The sequence below is a fragment of the Elephas maximus genome, chromosome 11 (genome assembly GCF_024166365.1).
Source record: "Elephas maximus indicus isolate mEleMax1 chromosome 11, mEleMax1 primary haplotype, whole genome shotgun sequence".
NCBI classification, from domain to species: Eukaryota; Metazoa; Chordata; class Mammalia; order Proboscidea; family Elephantidae; genus Elephas; species Elephas maximus.
In genome coordinates, this window is record NC_064829.1 from 41366922 (window position 1) to 41382118 (window position 15197).

The following is a 15197-nucleotide window of genomic DNA, read 5'->3' on the forward strand; positions in this document are numbered from 1 at the left end:
CCCTGGAGAAGAACATCATGCTTGGCAAAGTACAGGGTCAGTGGAAAAGAGGAAGACCCTCAACAAGATGGATTGATACAGTGGCTGCAACAGTGGGCTCAAGCATAACAATTGTGAGGATGGCACAGGACCAGGCAGTGTTGCGTTCTGTTGTGCATAGGGTCGCTATGAGTCAGAACCAACTCGATGGCACCTAACAACAACAACAACATTAAAAACCTTGAGAGAGTAACAAGGATATGTCAAATAGTCATACAGTTAATGCACAACAGAGTAGTTGCTTGAACAGTGTTTAAGCACCTACTCTGTTACATTTTGCAAATCCCTGCCTTCATGGAGATTACAGACTTCCCTTTTCAGTTGTCTTAATAATCCGTCTTCTCTGATAATACTGTTTGGAGTCTTATTTTCTCTCTTATTCCCTAGACGGATGACAGACACATACACATACACACACACACAGAGTCATGACCCACAGCAAAAAATTCTGTCTCAGCTGATACAGGCGAAGCAATCAAGTGATTTTTCTTCATCGCCCCTGTATTAATTTCCTATGCCTTGTAGCAAATTACCACAGATTTAGTGACTTAAAACAACAGAAATGTGTTTTCTCAAAGTTTCTGTAGGCTTTGTATAAGTCTGGGCATAGTTAGCCAGGTCTTCTGCTCAGGGCCTTTTTACAAGGCTGAAATCAAAGTGTTATCTGGCTGGCTGCAGTCTCATCTGTAGCCTGGGGTCCACTTCTGAGCCTGGGGTCCACTTCTGAGCTCATTCAGGTTGCTGATAGTATTCAGTTCCTTACAGCCAATGGCCTGAAGCCCTCAGCTCCTGGAGGCCCAAGTTCACAACCTGGTTGTTTTTCAAGGCCAGCAGGAAAACGTCTCTGCTCCAGTGGGTTAAAATGGAGCCTTGTGTAACATCAAAATCAACAGAATGGTATCCCATCTCTTTTGCCCTGTGCTGTTGGCTAGAAGCAAGTCACATGTTCCTCCCATACTCAAGGGGAGAGAATTATACAATGGTGTGATTCACCGAGGTACCTTAGGGTGTCTGTCACACCTCCTACCATATAGTAATAATTATTACTCCAGCTAAACTTCTTGAGAACTTTTCTCTAAACCAGCATTATCCAAAGAATTTTGTATGTGTTAATTCACTTAATCCTTACAAAAACTCTATGAAGTAAATAGTTTGGTATTCATAGTTTTTAAATGATGAAACTGAAGCATGGAGAGGTGGATTCTTAGCTAAGAATATCTATCAAAAAAAAAGTAAGCGACAACAACAACAACAAGAAATCTTGATGCCAAACCTTCTCACTCCATGTTCCTTTTTAACAAGGTTTTTGACTTCCCTTTTCAGAACTTGGGGGCTTCTCTGTGTGTATTCACCAGATTTCACTACTGCCATCCTCCATATACATTCCTGCTTAGAAACACACACCTCTGAGAATTCTTCCTGCATGCACATACACCCAGAATATTCTCTTATTATACATTTATCTTTTCCTTCAGTGACCTTAACACAATTTGTAATTACAACTTTATAAGGCAGGAACCATGTCTTTGTTGTTTCTTGTGTTCCCACACCCTGGCACTTAAATATTTTGAATTGAAGATGGATGCTTGCATGTTAATTAAAGAAAGCCACCTGGTATAATGGAAAAAGTATCATTTTAGGAGGTCAAATCCTGCTTCACCACTTACCTACCTTCAGGGTTGTTGTAGGTGCTAAATTAACGCAGTTATTAGTTATTGATAATAGTTATTATTGACTAATAAGTAGACTGGAGCCATTGTTAAACTTGGAAGAGGAGGAAACAGGTACCTTCAGGCATAAGTATTAACAAGCAACAACGGGAAAATTAAAGGCGTACTGGTACCCAGACTTGGGAGTTCACATAGTATCCTTTCCTGCTCCAGCTACTTACCATCCTATTTTAAAGGACAGTTGTATTCTTTTCTCTACCGTAGGTGCTTGTGGCAGCAGAAGCTATCCATTTCACAGTTCTTGGCACATAGTAGGTGCTTATGAGATGTTTGTTAAAGGAATGACTGGTAGGTAGTTACTGAAACACAGCTGTTCAGCATATTACAAGTAGAAAGAGTGATTGATTGATTTACTCCATTATAAAAAAAAATCCATTATAGCATAAACTTATTTTATCTATACAAGAATATAAGCTTGAATTTCACTAAATAAAGTATCAGTAATCTGTTTCATGGTTGAGTACATTGGAAGTTTGCTTCCCCAGGCCCTGGAGAGAGACCATTGATTAAACTACAATTATAAGAGAGCTTGTACGACCTACACACGTGCTCATATTTGCTAAAACTAGTTCAAATGTTATTCCTGTGCCTTTGGGTCATTTTGAAAAGATCACTTCTCATTGAGGCCTATCAGATTGTCCCCATGTGTGTGCTTAGGGGCTGTCCACAAATTTGTAATGAAGTAATGAATGATGAACATCAAAACACATTTCTCTAATTTTGGTGAAGCTGACGAAAGCTTCATTTGCCAGTGAATTTATTTTTGCCTTTAGATGTCTTTATTTAATTTATTCTCACCTATTTCACCACAGGCTATATGTCTTCTAAGTAGGCTGCTGAAGCACCTGAGAAGTTAAAGCACTTTGACACAATTCCTCCTTATGACATTGGAAAACAGGATGATTCTTAGGAAAAGTGACAGAATGTAAAAATGTAGAAAAATGTCATTGGAAAATGATTATTGCTTTTAATAATACTGTATGAAAGCTTAAGGGAAATCCCATGTAAGTACACTAGTTGAAACTCAATAATTTAAATCTTTTGGGAATCAGTATTAGGGTCCTCTTTCATTTTTCGTAATTTTCTAGTATTATATACATCCCTCAAAAATGGTTTACCTGATGGAATTTGCTGACATCCATAACAGCAGTTATGAGAAAATCTTTCTTTTTTCTCATTGCCAGAGAATTTTCCCCCTGTAATTAGGGCCTGAGAAGTTTCTGGCAAATATGTCTTGCTCTAGGAGATGGCTTTTCCAGTGTTTGATTGAACATGTCTTCTGCAGACTTAGAAGCTTGGGCAGGTTGTCTGATAGAAGAGAGAATAGTTTTTTTAATCTATCTTTGTATCTATCTGAATAAACAGATGATTGGTAGATGAGATAGACATGCGTACACACATATATGTGTGTGTATATATTTTTTTCATGAGAAGAGGATAATCAGTTCCCACAGTATTAGTTATCTTAATGCCATTTTATAATCATCTGCAGTTTTCAAATCCCTTTGAAGTTTGAATATTCAGATTTCTCATTTAATAATTAAATGTTGCTATGTACTTCTCTTGCCCTCTCCTCTGCTAGAGGAATTTCATTCTAATTGAAAATTACAGCTAGAATCAGCCTGAATTTGGTAAAACTTCCATCTCCCCAACCCTCCATGCTGAACAGCCAGCCTACCGTGTGATTTCTTCCCTAGCACTCAGCAGCGATCACAAAAGCAGTAAAGAATAAGAAAGGGAATCAGCTCAAAAGAAAGGCTTTTATTTTAAAATCAACTGATAAACTCTGTCATCACAATGAAGACACAAAAAGCCTTCCTCTTTCCTTACCTCTCAATCTAGATATTGATTTTATTCTGGTAATAGTTTCTTTCTGCGATTTCCCTTGATGTTCACTTTAACTTGATTCCATGCATATTTTTTAAAATTGGATGCAGGGAGGATGAAAACTTTTTTTTCTACCACCATATAACTCCAAATGGCCTTGATTACAATTGACAATCTCCTATTTTAAACAAAGCTGTTACATATACTAACATTTCTATATATAGAGATAGAGATATATAGATACAGACATTAATCATCCAATAATGCAACTTCACGCAGTGAGCTTTGAACTATAGGTTGTTTAGGCCTATAGATTAAAGCTTGTTACATCATCCTGTTAGCTTTTTGTTTCATTTCTTTATTTGGAGTATTTGATTTTTACATTCTGTTGAAAATTATCCCTTGTCCAGACCTTAGACATTTTTGTTCATTTGTTCCACAGGGATTGAGGATGTAGCGGGTGCAAGTCATTTTGCAAGGTACATCTCATTTGACTGCTTTTGGCAATGATACTGTCACAACTTTTAATGCATTGCTTCCCAGACTCTATTGGGAAGAACACTTGCTCCATGAGATACTGATCATATCTTGATGAGAGGATTACAAGGTAAAAAAGTGTGGGAAATACCACATAGTAATCTATTCTTAGAGATTTAATATAAACTCTAACATGAGTGAACACCCAACAGTAAAAAAAAATCTATTTAACCAACTTGGTAAATACAGGCTATATTTATTAGATGGAAAAATCAGTTTGCTTTAAGATGGATTACTTACTAAAATTAAAATTGCCAATTAAGATACCTATTTTGCAGTGTACAACTTGGGAAATATTATCTTAATGCAAATTTGGAAATAACTTTCAAAAATTATTTTCAGAATTGTTTTTAGTATACAATTGATTCTGTTTGTTTTACTGATGCCATTTCTCTCGGTGATGTTCTTTCATTTTTATACCTAATTTCATGCTTAAAGGATATTTTTCCTTAGGGATAAAAATTGGGCATACTTGTAGAACCTCCTAGATCATCTGATTCATACTAAATGGTAAGGTAAAAAATGAAAAATCACCTTGTAGAGTGAATGAGCACCCAAAATTTAATTCACATTAGGGTGTAGAACACAAGCCCTGGATTCTTGACCATGCAGTGTGTAAGTTGGTCAGTGGTTACAGCTTATAGTTTATATTCTCATTACTCTTTTGCTGTTGTATTAGACTCTGAGTTGATCTCCCACTGTCTACGTTGTCCTTGCTCCAAAGACTCTTTGTGGTTTAATTCCAAATGGCTTGATAGGTTATTAATAACATACCCAATACAGATCATCCTGTTGAAGCACTTCCTTCCCTTGCATCTGTGGTGCCACTTGCTCTGATTTTCTTCCCACCTGTGGTTGCTTTCGCGAAGTCTTCCTAACAAGATCTACTTCTGCCCACTCCTGTGTTGGTGTTCCTCAAGGCTCTGCTTTAAGCTGTCTTCTTTTGTGATAAATTCTCCTTGGGTGTTCTCAAATATCACACGTGGATGGCTTTAACAGAGATAGATTTATTCTTAGTCTAGAAGTCCAATTTTGGGGTGCCAGCTCCAGAGGGATGCTTTCTCTCTTTGTTGACTCTGGGGAAAGATACTTGTCATCAATTTTTCCCTGGTCTAGAAGCTTTACAGTGCAGAGACCCCAGCTCCGAAGGACGGGTGCTCCTGGCTCTTCTTGCTCAGTGGTAATGAGGTCCCACTGTCTCTCTGCTAGCTTCTCTCTTTCATATCTCAAAAGAGATTAACTCAAGATACAACCTAATCTGAGCCCTGCCGTGTTAACATAACTGCCTCTAATGCTGCCTCATTAACATCATAAAGGTAGGATTTTCAACACAGGAAAATCATATCAGATGACAGAATGATGGACAACCGTACAATACTGGGAATCATGGCCTAGCCAAGTTGACACACATTTTTGCGGGACATAATTCAATCCATAACAATATCCATGTCTTCAACTGTACTATTGAGTTTCTTGCTACTATTCTTACCTGTCAGTTAGGTATCTTTACTTGAATGCTCTCAAGAAACCCTTACATCAACATATATAGAATAAAACTCATCATCTCCTTGTTCTGAATACTTCTCCTTGTACCTTTTCCTGTCCTGATGTCTGGTAACAGTATCTGCTCAGTTATCCAAGCTGTGTTCCTGGAAATTATCTCTCACACCTTTGTCTCATTCACCCCCAAACCTGTGTTCACTCCACCTCATCAATTCTGGTTACTCTCCCTTTCTTGAATGTACTCCCTCTTCTTTATTTACTCCCATTACCTGAACAGTCTTAGATCAGATTTTCATCATTTTTTCCCCCGGCTTTCTCTTGATTCTTCCTGATAGGAGTCCCTGCCTCTTACCTAGCTTCTGTCCAGGGTATCTCTGCGGTACATCCAGAATGATACAGCTGAGACATCTACTTAGAACTATAATTAGCATCTCAACCTGAATTGGTTCAAAACCAAACTTTCCTCCTCCCATAGTCTCCTCCATTGTAATAAATAGTAATTTCATGTTTTTGTCAAGATCAGATATCATTAGTGTCATCCTTGCCTACTCTCTTTCTCTCATACCACACATCCAGTTCATCATCAGATAATATTAGCGCAACCTTCAGAATGTAATCAGAGCTCAACCATCTCTCACTGCGTCTGGTACTGTCACCAAAGTCCAGAAGACCATCATCTTTTTCCCGGAATATTGCCATAACTTTAGCATCTAGCAAGTTATTGCCGTAACATATTAGTGTTTTCTAAGATGATGCTGTCCAATATAGTAGCTACTAGCCATATGTGGCTGTTGGGCATTTGACATATAGATAGTCTGAATTGAGATGTGCTATAGAAAGACACACTGGATATTGAAGGGTGGTGTATAAAAGGAATATAAAATATCTCATTAATAATGTTTCATGTAGGTTACATGTTAAAATGACTTTTTAGATATGTTGAGTTAAATAAAATGTATTTTTTAGCATTAACTTCACTTTTTTTTTTTTTTGCATTTTAATGTGGTTACTAGAAAAAGTAAAACCTCTTATGTAGCTCACATTTATATTGCTGTTCGACTACACTGCTCTGAAGTCTTTCCCGGACATAGCAGTCCGAGCTATCCTGCTGCACTGCCAGATCTTACCAGTCCTCAGGCCAGAATCCTCCAAAGGCTTCCCAGCATATTCAGGGCAAAATCCAGGCTTTACAGAGGCCCCCAAGACCCAGCGTGATCCTGTCACCTCGTCTTCTGTTCCTCCCACTCTTTGACTGCTGTCCAGCTCTTAGGCCCTCCTTGCAAGCCTGTACCTCAGGGCCTTTGCATTTACTATTCCCTTCTCTTAGCATGTTTCCCTCCAGATAGCTGTGTGGTTTGCTTCCTCACTTCTTTCAGGTGTCTGCTTAATCTGCTTAGGTGTCCCTTATTAATAGTAAGTATCAGGCCCATTCCGAATAACCTACCACCAGTCTGCTTACCTGCACATTCAACATGAATCTTTTCGTCAAGTTTTGGCTTTACTTTGAATTGCTCCCTTTGTCTATAGAATGAAATCCAAATTGCTTAGTATATCTAGAGCCCCCGTTGTTATTTAACTGCTTTCCAACTCTCCAGCACACTTTTCTCACTATTCCTTTCTGCAGCCCACGTACCAAGCATTCTGAATCACTCCCAAGAAACACAAAATAAGAAAAAGGTGATAAAGAATACAATAGAACTTTAAAGGGTTATTACTAAATGTAGATATATTCTTGTACTGAATTAATATCATAGAAACTTCAAACTTTGGATGGTGTGCAAGTACCAACCAAGCTTATTTAACCCTTTGAATTCCACTGACATCCATCCCATAAAATTTACGCTAATATAATCAGTACCAAAGGTAAATGATATACCTATCGATAAAGAGTTTAAAGCTTTATCAAGGGTTTTCTGTATGAATACATTTTCTTAGTAATATTTATTTCCCTTTGAGTCCCATTAAGAAAACAATCCTTATGATTAGGGTTTTTCTCCTCTCAATTATAGAGGAAGCATAAGCCATCAATAATTTAGTTAAGACACTTTATAATAAAAGAGGGGATTTGGGGAATGAGCATTTCTACTGTGGCCAATCAAAACAGGAATTGATAGCTCAGCAATAAATACATAAATAAATAAACCTTTCAGAAATATTTATTGTTCTAGCTCATTAAAATGTTAGCTCTTTTGGACAGTATTTCTTAAAGGCCATAAAATTAACAGTGTATTTTACAACGATTTTATTGGCATGCATTTCCTAAGCCGAATTTAGCCCTAGTGTTTAATTATGCTGTCTCATATGGGCTGGGAATCTGGCAAAAAATATTATTTTTCTGTTTTAAAAGAAAAGCATTTTCCTCCAGGGTTAGCTTCTATATTTTTTAATGTGTTTATGTCATAGTGCCAGGCATTTTCATGCCCTAAAATCATCAGAATCTGTCAGAGTTAATCTAGATCTGGTGTTTCTTTGTGTCTTAAAATTATGCTGAAATTTCAATTAATAACTAATCATGCCCCTGGCCTGGCAGAATACACAAAATTAAAATCCTGCGTATTATTCTTCCCACTTCAACTGTTTATTTGACTAGTTACTGGAGTTAAATGTTAAATCTTTCACTATACAAAGCAAGTACAGTGCAATAAACATTTATGGAGTATCTGCAGTGTCCTGGGCACTGCATGGACTGTAGAAATTTCTAAGACACTGCACAAATCCTCAAATGTAGAATAATTCTAACCTTTCACACTGTGCCTTCTATAACTGAGCTCCGTAGTAAACAAATTCCTTTGCCTCTTCGGAGAACTTGCCTTACACTTAACCAAAAAACCAAACCTGTTGCTGTTGAGTTGATTCCAACTCATAGTGACCCTGTAGGACAGAGTAGAACTGCCTCATAGGGTTTCTATGGAGCAGCTGGTGGATTTGAACTGGTGACCTTTTGGTTAGCAGCCAACCTCTTAAGCACTGCACCAGCAGGACTCCATAGGCAACACTTAAATATGTGCCTTCCAATTACTAGTTCTCGTTAAAACCTATATGCAAAAAGAATGCCTCTTTCCTTTTAGTCTTCTAAGTGAAGTTGCTTTCCTATGAATGTTCCTGAAGTATAATGACAGACATTGGATTTGCAGATAAATTTCAGACTTCCATCATTCAGATGGGACTGTCTTTTCCTTATTTCCTTTGTCTTTGCTAGCCCTCCTTGATGACAGTCGTTGAAGACTAGTACTCAAAGGTCTACCATCTTTTCCATCCACTTCACCTCCCAGTTTCATCCTGAGCAATTTTAGTGTTTCCTAAAATGCTCTTCCAGTGCTTTTACCTCCTCAACCCTGAGGACCTTCACCCAGTTGTATTTCAAATTTGCATTTATTTTATAATTTCTTCCTGAAATATTCCAGTACTTTTGCGGGTAATGTCTCTGTATTGATTTTTTCTTCCCCAGTCTGTCCTTTATGCAGCTATCATAATCATTTTTTTAAACATAAATTTTTCTAGCCTTTTCCCATGGTTAAAAATTTTTAGTGGTTTCTGATTACCTAGAGCAGTGCTTTCCAACTTTTTCCCATCATAGCACACATTGAAAAAGATAAGTAATGCTGGGGTAAGTTGTAGGGGGAACGTTAGTAGAGCCAGTAACCTGGAGCCTCTTGTCAGTTTAAGCCCTGGTGGTGTAGTGGTTAAGAGCTGCAGCTGCTAACCAAAAGGTCAGTGGTTCAAATCCACCAGACACTCCTTGAAAACCCTACAGGAGTTGGAATCAACTTGACGGCAATAGGTTTTTTTGGCTTGTTTTTCAGGACTCATGTTCACCTTATGACACATTCACTGGTCTACTCCTTGTACAGGATAAAGCCCAAACTGCCTAGCTTTGGTATCTTATTTAGGATCCTCTCCCTCCCCTTACCACTTTTCTCCGAAACAGAGCCTGAAAATAAGAATTTGAGTGTAGGTAGACTGAAAGCAGAAGCCAGGGATTAGATGATGTAAGATTTGGGGGGGAAACTTCTGGGCAACTGGGGCTAAATTCTACTGAAGACCCTCTGAGAAATTGTGTAGCATGAACCACAGAATTGCACCTCAGAAGGCTAACAGGAGGGTGAGGCATTTATCCACAGACCTTTATCTTTCATGCATGGGTTGTGAGTTGCCCCCAAGACCAAACTCTTTGCATTTCCAGGCCGCAGTCACATGACCCCTCAAAGACCTTCGTGCTTCTGAGAAACTTCTAAAGTGTTCTATGCTTGTGCAACACAAGTGCATTGTGCTGTTTACCCTATCTGCTCTGTTCTCACATGGGCTACGTGATACGGAACAGAGCATCTCACATGTCTGGTACAGTTTACCTTTTCTACCACTCAGATCCTGTTGTACCTCATATGAAGTCCACTCGGTTGCTAACTCTTAAAGGGGTGGATGGTCACCATATCTTGGGGAAATAGATAACGATGACTTATAACAAGGGGTTAATGGACCAGCTACTGGCTCCACTAATCTCGAGCTGGCCTTAAGGCGGTGATTGAGGTTCCTTATTTCCCTCCATCTGAAACTCATTTCTGATTTTTCTCATCCTTGGCCAGCACTTGTGCTGGTTTGCCTGCTGGAGTGACCCAGACTTTTCATCACTGAGGGGCCTGAGCCCTTGGCTTCTTTTCCCTTACAGGCCATTGTTGCCGCAATCTATATTCACTGTTAACACCAGGCATGGAAGCATAAGAGATGCCCTCGTGAATCCTGAACATTCCCAACATCCTACGCTCTATCCCCATGATGTAGCAGCAATTCTGTTTCCCCACGATCATTACCACTGAACATCCCACCCGTCTAGTTAACTCCTCTCTTTGCTTGCTGGTCTACCAACATGAGGAGTGCCAAGTAATTAGGCAGAACTTTACTTACGATATGTCCCCTAATGCAGTGGATCTCAACTGGGGAGAATTTTACCCCCAAGGGGACATTTGTAAGTGTTTGGAGATATTTTTAGTTGTCACATCTGGGAAGGGGGTTGCTATTTGGTATTGAGTGGGTGGGGGTCAGGGATGCTGTTAAACACCCTCTTGTGCATAAGACATGCCCTCACAACAAAGAATTATCTGGCCACAACTGTGCCATGATTGAGAAACCCTGCCCTTGTAGAAGTGATTCCCCCATCCGAAACCTGGACTTTTAGTGCCACAGAGCCTGCAGTGGTGGGGAAAAGAAGCACAGTGTGAAAGTCACTGGGAACAAAGGTTCATTCATCCTACCGGCTGATTCCCAGACCCATGCATTGTAGCCACTGAGGACATAGCACCATATATCATCCTTCGGTTCAGTGCATCCTGAGGATCGTGTCCTAGAGTTGTCTCATCAAAGCATGGGAAGACTGGAACATTTATCCATTCACATCTTGGAACTGTGTAAGCCCTTAAGGTGAGACACTGGCATGGTGCATATAACTACACCACAGCTGTGCTCAGGTCAGGTGGGCAGAAAGGATATACAAGGCCCAGAAACATCTGTTATATATAAAATATGTGTAGGGTATAAGGGCAGGGGCTTTTTCTTTATTGCCACAGTATTGCCAGCACCCATACAAGTACATATGAGTGACTTAAAAACCTGTTGACTAAAGGTGAAATAACTATGAGGGAATAAACAATCATTCAGTGAATGGCACCTGGTCTGGAAATTTCTAGGTGTATTGAGTATTTGCATGGTCACCAGTATCTTCTTAGATGATGAAACTCAGCATCCCAAATCTGTGCCCTCCCCGTAGATGACATGATACCCACATTAGCGTACCTCACATCGTCTTCAATGTCTTCCTTTTTTTTGGTTTGACTGGCCATTATCCAGTTCAGAGTAGCTTGTATAGTATCCCCTCCTCCTTTTTTTTCCTTTTCCTAACAGCTTCATTAACATTTTTCTTAATTGTTATTGCGCTTTAAGTGAAAGTTTACAAATCAAGTCAGTCTCTCATACAAAAATTTATATACACCTTGCTATATTTTTTTGCTATATACTCCTAGTTGCTCTCCCCCTAATGAGACAGCACACTCATTCCTCCACTCTGTATTTTCGTGTCCATTCAGCCAGTCTCTGACCCCCTCTGCCCTCTCATCTCCCCTCCAGAGAGGAGCTGCCCGCATAGTCTCATGTGTTTACTTGATCCAAGAAACACACTCCTCATCAGTATCATTTTCTGTCTTATAGTCCAGTCCAATACCTGTCTGAAGAGTTGGCTTTGGGAATGGTTCCAGTCTTGGGCCAACAGAAGGTCTAGGGACCATGATCTCTGGGATCCCTCTGGTCTCAGTCAGACCATTAAGTCTGGACTTTTAATGAGAATTTGGGGTCTGCATCCCACTACTCTCCTGCTCCCTCAGGGGTTCTCTGTTGTGTTCCTGTCAGGGCAGTCATCGATTGTAGCCAGGCCCCACCTAGTTCTGGTCTCAGGCTGATGTAGTCTCTGGTTTATGTGGCCCTTTTTGTCTCTTGGGCTCATAATTACCTTGTGTCTTTGGTGTTCTTCATTCTCCTTTGCTCCAAGTGGGTTGAGACCAACTGATGCATCTTAGATGGCCGCTTGCTAGCATTTAAGACCCCAGACGCCACTCTCCAAAGTGGAATGCAGAATGTTTTCTTAATAGATTTTATTAAGCCAGGTGACCTAGATGTCCCATGAAACCCTGGTCCCCAGACCCCTGCCCCTGCTACGCTGGCCTATGAAGCATTCAGTTTATTCAGGAAACTCCTTTGCTTTTGGTTTAGTCCAGTTGTGCTGACCCGTCCTGTATTGCATGTTGTCTTTTCCTTCACCTAAAATGGTTCTTGTCTGCTATCTAATTAGCGAATACCCCTCTTCCTCCCTCCCTCCCTACTCTCGTAACCATCAAAGAATATTTTCTTCTCTGTTTAAACTATTTCTCGAGTTCTTATAACAGTGGTCTCATACAATATTTGCCCTTTTGCAACTGACTAATTTCACTCAGCATAATGCCTTCCAGATTCCTCCATGTTATGAAATGTTTCATGGATTCATTATTTTCCTGTATCGATGCGTAGTATTCCATTGTGTGACTATACCATAATTTATCCATTCATCTGTTGATGGGCACCTTGGTTGCTTCCATTTTTTTGCTATTGTAAACAGTGCTGCAATGAATAGTATTCCCTTTTAGATTCAATATTCTCCCTCATTCCTCAGTGATGGCATTCACAAAAACTTGGAGTTAAATTTGAAAAGAGGGCTATCATTTCAGTGGGTGAATATGGAATGTAGAGCAGATTGTAAATGGGTAGAAATGTGAGAGTAAGAAATCTCTTGATTGTGTTTTCAGGGAACCATTAGTGTCTTAGTTATCCAGTGCTGCTCTAACAGAAAAACCACAAGTATGTGGCTTTAAAGAACCAAAATTTATTTTCTCACATTTTAGGAGGCTGAAACTCTGAATTCAGAGTGCTGGCCATAGGGGGAGGTGCTCTGTGTCAACTCTGGGTGACGGTTTTGTCTCAGCTTTCATAGTCCTGGCATTCCTCAATTCCTTAGTGGTCCTTGCGTGTGCTTCTGTCTTTCCCAGTTTGTGTTTGCTTCTGTGTCTAATCTGCATTTTTATGACTCAGAAGTGATTAGGACTTACCCTGCGCTGGTATGACCTCATTCACAAAACAAAGAAATTCCTATCCCAAAAGGGGATTACAGCCTCTGGTATAGGGTTTAGGATTCCAACTCTTATTTGGGGGGACATGGTGTGGTCCGTAACATTGAGTAACTAGAGCTTAGGATATCTGAAGTATGTATGTGGGAGTAAGAGAAAATCTTTGAAAATTCCAGGCCCTTGAGTACCAGACTCAGGCATCCTCACTTATTTGTGAATTGTCTAGTTACTGATACTTTATGATGTCCTCCCTTTATAATGAAGTTCATGTTCTCCGACAGTATACTATATGATTTATTCCCTAATCATAATCTCTAGTCCAAATCCTGTCAGCCTCTCATGACTTTGCCACCTCTACTTCCTATATCAAGTTCTTCTAACCACTTGAGTCCTCCTTGATCTCTTCCCCCAGCTTTTCGTTTTTGCACCTCTCATTCTCTCAGTTCCAACCTACTCACCTAATCTTGGTTTTGTTGAACTTTTTGTGTTTTATCTTCACTCCCCAGCTAGATAGGAAGCCAGTCAAGGGCAACAATCTGTTTCTTTCTGTTCTCTACCTCAGCAAGCAAAATGCATGCACACAGAGGATGCATTAGTTACACAATAATGTAAATTTGCACGATACACACAGAATTACTTAATGATGTTAAGTAAATAATTTTAATTATAATTAAATAATTAAAAACATCCATTTGACGATGTCTGAGTCTTTTCCATATATGAGTTTTTAAAAATTACGTTTGAGGGCAAACGTTAGCATGAATATTTAACACTGTTGTGTACTTCGGTATTTGTGCACCCAAAGAGAGTGTGAAGAGCAGAAGAGGGGTATGTATATCAGTGTAGTATAATGTTTTAATGTGTTTCCAAACTTCTTGTTGTCTAAACCTCAGACAGAAGAATCTGAGCGATCAAATGGAATTTCGTTAGCTTTCGCAGACTTTAAAGAAAATTTAATTTAAAAAATCTAAAAGTTTAAATATATATATATATAAATTTTTAATTCATCATCACTTTGTTGTTAGTTGCCATTGGGTTGATTCTGACTCAAGGCAACCCCAGGTATGTAGAGCAGAAGTGCTCCAAAGGGTTTTCAAGGCTTTGACCTTTCAGAAGCAGATCACCAGGCTTGTCTTCCAAGGTGCCTCTGGGTGGGTTGGAACTGCCAACATTTCTGGGTTGGGTTATCACTAGATTATCACTTTAGGCATACTGAAATGATAAAGATATAAAACGTTTCTGATTAAATCACTTTGGTTTATTACACTCACTACCAATAGTGGGAATAGCTCATACATATTTCCTTCAGCTTGACTTGTTTTGTCATTGTAATAGTCACTGTAAGTGACTCAGGTTTCATACTAGGAGATTCATAGTTTGTTGGATTACTTCCCTGCCTTCCCTTCTACCCCAAACTTCCTGTCTTATCACACACCGACCACTCAGTTTTTGCTTCTTCCGAGTGTACTTTTGCCCTGAATTGTTCCTGATGACATCTTGGTTTTGTCGGCTTATTTTCTAGATGGGAAGTGATGGGATTTTACGCCTCAGTACTTCAGCTCTAAATAATGAATTCTTCGCCTATGCAGCACAAGGGTGGAAACAGCGGCTGGCAGAAGGTAAATTTCTATCTTCTATTATTATTTGACATATTTGAGCACAAATACTGTACTGAGCTTTACACCTTTCTTTGATTTCAAATTATTTTTCCCCTGAAGTTTTAATTCAGTGAAACCTTAAATCCTATTCCAAATGACTTCATTAGTTCTTTTGTTATACTTGGCAGTTTTGATGTCATGTGGATATATTTGAAGGGTGACATTATCTGGGATTTAATTTAAAAAATTGATATAGCAAGATTTTCTTTGTAATGGTAATTTAAATTACAGTGTTTGATCTATTATGTAATCTGTCAAGT

General features: G+C 39.2%; 1 protein-coding gene across 1 annotated transcript in view; it reads left to right on the top strand.

Moving 5' to 3' along the window:
- ASXL3 (ASXL transcriptional regulator 3) overlaps positions 1–15197 on the top strand; it is a 220263-nt gene that overhangs the window by 189766 nt on the left and 15300 nt on the right. The window contains 1 exon segment of the mRNA XM_049900833.1: positions 14802–14898. Coding sequence (XP_049756790.1) covers positions 14802–14898 — 97 coding nt within the window.